The 8,983-nt window shown below is 38.0% G+C and overlaps 1 protein-coding gene across 1 annotated transcript in view; it reads right to left on the minus strand.

The window, feature by feature from the left end:
• Positions 1 to 1,183: 1,183 nt before the first annotated feature.
• Positions 1,184 to 8,983, minus strand: part of LOC103774011 (breast carcinoma-amplified sequence 3-like) — a gene marked incomplete at its 3' end in the record, with an annotated part of 15,447 nt that continues 7,647 nt past the window's right edge. Inside the window, exon 5 of the mRNA XM_008941393.1 lies at positions 1,184 to 1,265. Within this exon, the coding sequence (XP_008939641.1) occupies positions 1,184 to 1,265 (82 nt within the window). The remainder of the gene's footprint in view (positions 1,266 to 8,983) is intronic.

The following is an 8,983-nucleotide window of genomic DNA, read 5'->3' on the forward strand; positions in this document are numbered from 1 at the left end:
CCTTTACAAATTCCTTTTATTTTGTTCAGAATCATTAAAGCTCATGTGTTAGTTATCTAAGGCCTCTTATTACAGCTTTACTTTTATCTGATTCCAGATACTGGTCAAAGATACATTCATGTACTTTTAATCAAAGATTTATTTAAACCAAGCCATGTAAAAAGAGACCAAAACATGTTTTTAAAAGGTTTGGCTTAATTTAATATGAGCTAATTTGAATAGTTTTCTAATGTAGCAACTAACATTGTTAGATGCTAAAAATATACAGTTAGAGACAGAAAGACAGTAAATGCTTGAAGGAGTTCCTAAGCAGCCTAACTTACTAGAATGAAAAAAAATCATACTACTATTCTACTATCAGAAGAAACAACTTATAGGTTCTTCAATTAATTGGCTTCATATTAATTTCCATTTACACTTTTCTTTCTCTTCATTTTTTCCTCTGAGAGAGGAAGAGGAATAGTAATCCATTATCTAACAACATACAGAACAATTTTAAAAAAAGCACATCAGGAATTAGGCAGTGTTCCCATAAACAGAATAAAAAGCACACCATGCTAGTGAAGTGTTTTGCTTTAAGTTACTTTAATCTATAAGGGAGTTACAGAACCACATACACTCATACTTTGTATGCTCCTCTGCTCAGGAAATCACTGAGACAACATAAAATATGTCCATTAAACCTTTAACTGCCTTCATTATTTCCTTTGAAATACCTGAAATTATTATAACATATTATTTTTGTAATAACTTAGACTTTAGTCTGCATCATTTTAATTCACTAATTAATTCATAATATACTAAAATTTATAATCCAGTGTAATCCAAAAAGTTTGGTCACACTAGAAGTACATTCTTTTCACCTGCAAAGTACAAGATAATAAATGTTTCCAAACAAAACTGTTAATGTCTCCATAGTGATCTCTGAGCACAGATAAACCCAGATATCCTCTAAACTACAAAGGAAGCAGCATCAAAGCTAAAATATGAAGATGAATCTGAAGAAAGCATAGAGCAAGAGGGGAAAAAAAGAAGTAGTAAATAATACTCCCAGAAAGCTATTATGAGGGTGACAGTTTAAAATTAATGGAAAAATCTCTAAATCAGGCTACAGTGATGATTTGGATAATTTTATTTTTTTTTAAATTATGATTGCTTATAAACTGTATAAATCAATACTTACTGATTTGTGGAGCTGGCAAAATCCGTGCAGCTCGAACTGGACCATGGCGGACAGAAAAAAGCTCCTGAGCTTCCCCACTGATCTGCAAAAGACATGGATTATGAACATACAGCATAAAAAAATATATTATATACTTATATAAATATCAGGTAGATTAGAAAATAGGTAGAAAGACACTACACAAAAGGTAAGTTGGAAAGTATGTTGCTAAGACACTGCCTGTCTAAGCAACCCCCCACAATTTCTCCAAAAGAGAATATATCTTAGAAGCCTTGAATGACAAATGGCAGCAGCAAAGGTGGCCTGCCCCTAAAAATGGTGCCTTAAGACTGGGAATGAGAGCCCAGCACTATCTCCTATTAATGACCACACACATTTTAGAAGAAACAAGACTTCAAGTTGACTGCCGACTGAAATTCACCAAAAAAAGTCAGAGAATCTGAAATACTGGTACAATCCATATTCTCCAGGTGTGAAAATAATGTTTAAAAACAGAGGGTCAAACTAATTAAGTTTGTTCACTAATGGCAATCTTGAAAAGATTAAAGCGGAAGTAGTTAAGAAGAATTCTCAGACTTCCTGTGAATGGTCAGTCAGAATGAATTTTCTTAAGTGCCTGGTAATGGGTCTGGGATGGAACGTCAAACTTTGGGAAAATGGCAAACATTATGAAGCTGATTTCCAAATAACCAACAACTTAAAACAGATGTAATGAGACTAAGAACATAGCCAACACGTTGGCATAAAGTTTTGCCAAACAAGCAGTTTACAGTATCAGAAGTGAATGCGATTTGGGACCAGGTTCTTCTGAATCAATAATACAAGTTAAAATGGCATTTGAAAAAGTTATGGCTGTTCCCATTTCTTTCCTCACTTCAGCTCACACTTTCAGAAAGTTAAAACAGGACTACTGTTTGACCAACAATTCCTAAATATCCTATATTCAGACTCCTAGTTTACTTCCAATCTTAACCCCAAGCCTGACTATCACTGCTTAAGATAAATGGGTAGAACGAAACCTACCCTACTGAAGCACAAGATTACTCTGAAATCACAAGGTTTTGTTTGGTTTTTGGGGTTTTTTTTTTGTTCGTTTGTTTTGTGTGTGTGTGTGTGTGTGCACACGTGTGTTTGGTTTTCGTTTTTTTTTACCCATTTTACACACAAACATTTACTCCAGAGGCAGCCCACCATCCTGTACACAGTACCTAAACACAGAGCAGAGGAACTACTGCTTTTCCATATGACACCCCCAGAATAACATCCAAGCTACACCAATGTGGGGAAATAATATTCTCAGCCATTGTAGATTTGCAGACAGCCAGCAGTTCCACACTGGTATGAATCAACATCCCTGTTAGCAAGGGGATCAGAATTATTCCTGATGGACACCCCAGTTTTGAAACCATAACCAATATGAGAATTAATGCCTTAGTCTATCCTACTCTTGATTTTATTAGGCAGGTGTTCCAATCATAGCAGATTCTCCTGAGCATCGTCTAAACAACAGAATATCATAATAATCCAGTCTGGGACAGGTAGAGGCCTCTGCTCCAAAGAGCCTACTGACCAGATTCTGTACAACACAAAAGAATGACACCAGGAATCAGCTCAGTAAAGGTTTGCTGATTGCTTTTAATGGATCGTGTGTTTGGAGGACAGTGTGGAAAAAAACCTAGGTAACATCTGCATCAAGGAAAGACAGCTTGGAAAAAAAGTAGAGTGCAGCTAAGCAGAAAATGAGAAAAATTAAAAAGAGAGAAAACAATAAAGAGATGAAAAAAGACTAAGACAGTAGCACGCTTTCTGTCCACTGGAACACACTAGCTCTATGAAAAGAGAAAGGAGGAAATGGAGAAGAAAAAAGTAAAGCTTTGGAATTATTATTATTGGCAATTAAAGACTTTTTCCCCCAGATCATGAAAATGCTGTTTCACATGTGTATTGCACATCAACAGCTATGAATGAAGAGAACTAGCATAACACCAGCATGGAAGAAATGATTCACAGAAAATAATCCAGCCCAACTCAGACACCTCCTTCTACTTTCTAACTACGCCAGCACATCATCTCTAACTCCAATCTACTTCAAATAAAGTTACAGTCCCAAAAGTAAGATACACTGAGAAGGCCAAACCTCCTTAACTCACTTTCTGCTCTTAAACACACTCAACTCCAGAGAGCATGTTTGTTCAGCCTCTCATGCCAATACCTGGTAGAGCTTAAAGTTGAGACTGTCAAAGAAAAACCTAAAATGTACAAATACACATGAAGTTTATTTGTACTTCAGCACCTAACATGAAAATCTCAGCCCAGCTCTGCTCATGCATATAAGGCATTTACTTTTCAATAATTAATAATCATTATTTGAAAGATGACTATTTCATCACTTTGTAGAGGTTAAATGGACACACCAAAGCCACAGAATCTGGCAGGGACACAGACAGTGACACCGTAATGTTACACTGCAGTGTAACAGGTCCTCTCCTCTCAGGCTGTGTAGGTTGTCTTTTTTCCCCAGAAAAGGTGAAACTTCACAGAACTAAGAAAAAAAAGCAAGTAGATGTTCAGGCAGCTTCAGCTATCTGTACAGCTCATGTACTTAGCAGTTGCTGACTCCTGAGAGCCAAAAATGAGCAAATTTTAAGGCTACTGCAGATTTTATAATGTGAACACAAGATGCCACCCAACCACTGGCATCTCATTCATAAAGAAAAAGCCAAATTCAGGAAAAGGCACAAAACAGTTTAAAAAAATATGAGCATAACACTACAGCATGGATCAAATCAAAACACTAATACTTAATTTACCATAGCTTCATAAAACACAAATTTTCTTAAAGGATTTTTCTTTTTAATTTGTGTGTCCTCTATAGGAACAGGAAACCACAGAAGGTGTTGGACTTTGTTGAGTACCATGAAGTAGTAGGAGCTTGGTTGTTCCTCTGGTTTGCTCTGCATTGAAAAATGCACTAGGGCTTTAGAGTTCAAGACTTTCTTCAACTTATGATTAACTTCTTCTTAAACACTACCACCAGTAGAAGATTCTGCTATTTGTAGTCTTATAAAATCTTGAATTAATTGCAGTTGATGCTAATGTCCTTCATTTATCTATGGAAAACATAAATCTTTATTACCACTGCTGATGCCACACTTATCAATTTTGACTGAAAGCACCATCTTCAGGGTAGAGAGACCTGAATGTATAGCTTGGCCTTCCTGTCAGTTCAGGCACTATCTCACTCCTGAGAGAGCCAACACAGCCAGCCAACCCCTCCTGTGGATGGGACACTTATCCCACGAGGAACTCAAGTGGGACAAGGAAGTCCATTTAACAGAAGCCCAGCTCACAACTTTGTCACTGCCAGTTTGGGTGAGATGTGGGCTGGCAAGTTGAAGTAAAAGGCTCCACATCCCATTACCAGTCCCTTGAGCTACACAGTCTCACAAGAAGAGACAAAATATAAATAGACTTCATGAACTGAAAACAGAGCTCTAAATTCTTCAGAAAGCACCTGTAAAGAAAGTAGCCTGTGGTTGCCATATTGGATTCGATCCAGCTAAGTAGCAAGTCCCTGTGGCAGCTTTCAAAGCTCTACAAAGTTTTTCTTTCCCATTCCAGAAGCCAAGATTATTTCCAAACAGGTTTCAAGAATTGAATATTGAGCTATAAAAGCAGCATCAGGTACTGTTCCTATGAAAGAGTGAATCCAAAATGACAGCTCCAAGCCAGTCTGATAAAACATCTCAGCTTTCCCAGTGTCTGATATCAAACCACAAGCCCCAGACCTACATGGAAGCTGCAGGCAAAGAACACACTGATTCAAAACCTGGCCCCCAGTGAAGTCTTCATCACTCTCTTCCAATAATGACAGATTGAAAGAGGAAGAACTCCTCTCTCCTCCACTTAGACGTCTTGAGCTACTGCTTAAAATACGACAGACCAGAAATCTGGAGCACTGGTTAATTTTTGATGACAGAGCTTTATTGTTTGGAGTGTACCAGTTTGCACCCATAAAAAAAAAACAGGACAATGGAAGTTTTGTTCACACTAAGGATAACTAATAGTTTCCAACCATAGAAAATGGTTTTCACGTGGTGAAAAAAAAAGAAGTCAAACATACACCAAACTGAAACAAAATTGAATTCAAAACTCAATGCTTAAACTACTGTGCAACTATATGAAAGGAAACTGCTTGTATACTAAAAAGCTGTCACAGAGCACAGGGCAAACATCAGGGGGGGTTATTCCAGATACTCTGATGTGTTTACAGATATCATGATATGATGCTATGACAATAACCAACTGATAGATTCTGACACAAAATACCGTTTGATGCCACTATGTTGGGTTAAAGGCTACCTACTACCAGTCATCTCACTACTGAGAGACTAAGGGCTGTAGGTAAAAGGACAATTTTTTTTCACTTTAGCTTTTAAATTCAGTCTGCTTTTTCATTCAAAACAAGATACAGTAATTATCTAGAGACAGGGGGGGGTTATTCAAGATACTCTGATGTGTTTTAAATATGATACAGATATCATGATATGATGCTATGACAATAACCAACTGATAGATTCTGACACAAAATACCGTTTGATGCCACTATGTTGGGTTAAAGGCTACCTACTACCAGTCATCTCACTACTGAGAGACTAAGGGCTGTAGGTAAAAGGACAATTTTTTTTCACTTTAGCTTTTAAATTCAGTCTGCTTTTTCATTCAAAACAAGATACAGTAATTATCTAGAGATTATTAGAATTTAGATGCTCAATGAATGCTACAGAAGTCTACCTCAGTGACTGAATTAAGTACGAAATCACACCTCACATTTAAAATTATGACAGCACTAATGGAATATAAAAAACAATGAAAGCTTCAAACAGTTTTTGTTAGTTTCCTCAATGCTCTCACTTTATTTGTCATACATTTTGGGGAGTTTTAGCATTTAACTTTTCCAGGTGGCTAACACAAGCCTCAACATTGGTGTACCCTCTCTCAGGATGGGTCTGGACAGGGGAAGGATCACAGCTTCCTATGTGCTAAGTGACCAGGCCTTTTCCCAGCTCTAAAAGGGGCAAGAAACACATAGGAGAAAGAATTACAAAGATGACACGGAAATCCCAGCAGACAGTGGTTTTGATGAACAGCTGAGAAAACAAAATAGAACTGCCATGTCCAACATACCATACACATCCATCTATACACCCACAAACACACATTGTCTGCTGTACAAGTGCAGGTTTAACAACTTAAAAATCATACTATTACTGACAGGAGCATTTAAAGAAACTTAAGGTGTGGCAGTGGAGAAAAGGCAGGGTGTGATGCCATCATTGTCCAATGACTCCTCTGCATTCCAGAGGTCTCCACGCTGAAGTCACCTACCATATGGGCTGACACATCCCATCAGACTGCAGCAGCAGCATCATACCACAGCCTTTAGGTATTCTCCCTAAATATACATCTGTGCTTGTTATTAAAAGTTTCCTTTGGTAGTTCCTACTTGATTCAACTCAAGCTTGACCACTCTTTTTTAATTGTAAGACGAACCATTAAATTAAGATGATTTTTCTACTTCTGAAACTTCCAGCATACAATGAAGAAAAAAATGATCTGCCACAAAACCAGCCAACATGCATTTCCTTGAACAGGAACATCTAGAACAGATACTTGGAAACCACATCAGGCAGAAATCAGTTCCAATTGTATTTGAAACATGAAACTGGGAGCAAGGGGAAAAACAAATTCCAAATAAAACACAAAACTACACTGCACAATTATCAAATAGGAACTTCTCCTACTTTTGTGCATTCCCAGATTTCTCCCCACTTAGCGAGGCATATTTTAAGAACGCTTTTAACCTTCCCACCCCCATTTCAAAACAAAGATCAAAGAAAAGTCGTTTGGATGGACACCTTCCACTTCTTATGCAATACAGATTTAGACGCTGCACTTCAAAACCCCAGCCGTGACTTCAGCACCCAGCAGTCCAAACATTATTTCAGCCCTTTGAAGCAGCCCTAATGGTATCTTCCATTTGCAAGTAACACTTCTGTAGTCAAAGATCTTACTCCAAGGAGATGTTAATGTGAAACCACTCAGACTGCAAAGAGACACACACTCCTGGAGGCAGACTGCAGAGGTGTTTAGAAGTCAATGTAACACCATTACGGAGAGTGTCAGCTTAGAAGCTGTCATAAACACTTCATAATCACTCAGACACAAACTGGACTGCCTGCAACACATTACTTTATTAAGTGCTGAATAGAGGTTCAATTGTATGAATAAAAAGCACAATGCCACAGATAATAGCTTTACTGAGTAGATTTTCACATTTATGTCACACTGTTGCTTTTTCAGATTGAAAGGTTTTTAAACTATAGAGATCAGGGTCTTTTTATTTTCCTTAACTGGAATAACATTGCTTAATTACAACATAAATACTCAGCAAGATCAAGAAGAAACACAAAAAAGTGTTGCCAAATAAACTCTAAATATTTAAGTCAGTCACCTAACTGCCAGAATTTATTTTACTCAGACTAAGTAAGCAAAAAAAAAAAAATGAGATAAAGGAACAACAATGTGAATAAAAAAAAAAATTATCAGGTTATGTTACCTCCAAATTTGTTGGATACACAAATCCCACCCTGAAAAGGTATATAAAATTGATGTTAAAGACTATCATGCTTTTGCCAAGAAAGGTTGAACCAGACGATCCTTGAGGTCCCTTCCAACCTGGGACTCTACAATTCTGAGAAACTCTCCAAGACCCATCTTACTAACAGATGAACCATTCCAAAACTGAAATTATACCAATACACACAAAGTGCAGAGGTCAAAGCTGTACCTCCCTTGATGTGCTGTCAGAATTCCACAGAATATACAAATGAAGGGCTGACAAAGCAATGCAGTATCTCTACAGCTGATGTTCTTAAGATGGATGATAAAATATTTCCACATGGGGCATTTTTTCCATTTCACTGGACTTTCCCCCACCCACTAAAAATACCTCTGCAAAAAATGAACGACACTAGGAGAAACTCTCCTGCGATTTTATTTTCCTTATTTTTCTTAAAATATTAAATACTATCAAAATCTAGCAATTATGAAGAAGTTAAATACACTTGGGGGAAAAAGGCAACCTGGCTGTAGCATCCTGCTGGAAAAGAAGGTAACACCAGGCACTCCGTGGCCTAACCTGTGGTGTATTCAGAGACAAGGGGGAGGGTAAAAGGGGGGGAAGAAAAGAAAAATCCCACCCATAAACCAAGAAGAATCTCTTCCCCACTAGGAAACATGAAGGAACCACCTTGTTCTACCTGCCTGACAGCACCAGTGAACACACTCCACATAAGCCAGGATAAACAAAGTAGTTGAAGTTGTTGTTTGTAACCTCCATCCCCTTACTTCCTGTCTCCTGCAGCACACCACGGGGTATGAGGTTAACTGAAGATTGTTAACGCAGAACAGGTTACAACAAGGTAACCTCTTCACACAGCAAAGAACTGAGTCTCCTTTCATTCTTACTTTCTTTAAACATTCAAGATCCCATCTCACAACCAATTTCTCGAGGGCATTGCTACAGGTAGCTCTGAGGGAGGCACTCACACAGACCCAGACAGTCACTCAGGAGGGATGCTCAGAACTCCCACCCACCACAAAGCAAGGGCAGGCCATGCAGACACACACAGAGGGAAAAGCCATCTCTGCTAGACACAAAGCTGTCCTTATCATGGAGTGGTACTCCCATCCATTTTCAGAAAACACACATCCGTTTGCGTAAGAACATTTCAGCAG

Source organism: Merops nubicus, unplaced genomic scaffold (genome assembly GCF_000691845.1).
Source record: "Merops nubicus isolate BGI_N331 unplaced genomic scaffold, ASM69184v1 scaffold22365, whole genome shotgun sequence".
In the NCBI taxonomy this organism is placed as follows: domain Eukaryota; kingdom Metazoa; phylum Chordata; class Aves; order Coraciiformes; family Meropidae; genus Merops; species Merops nubicus.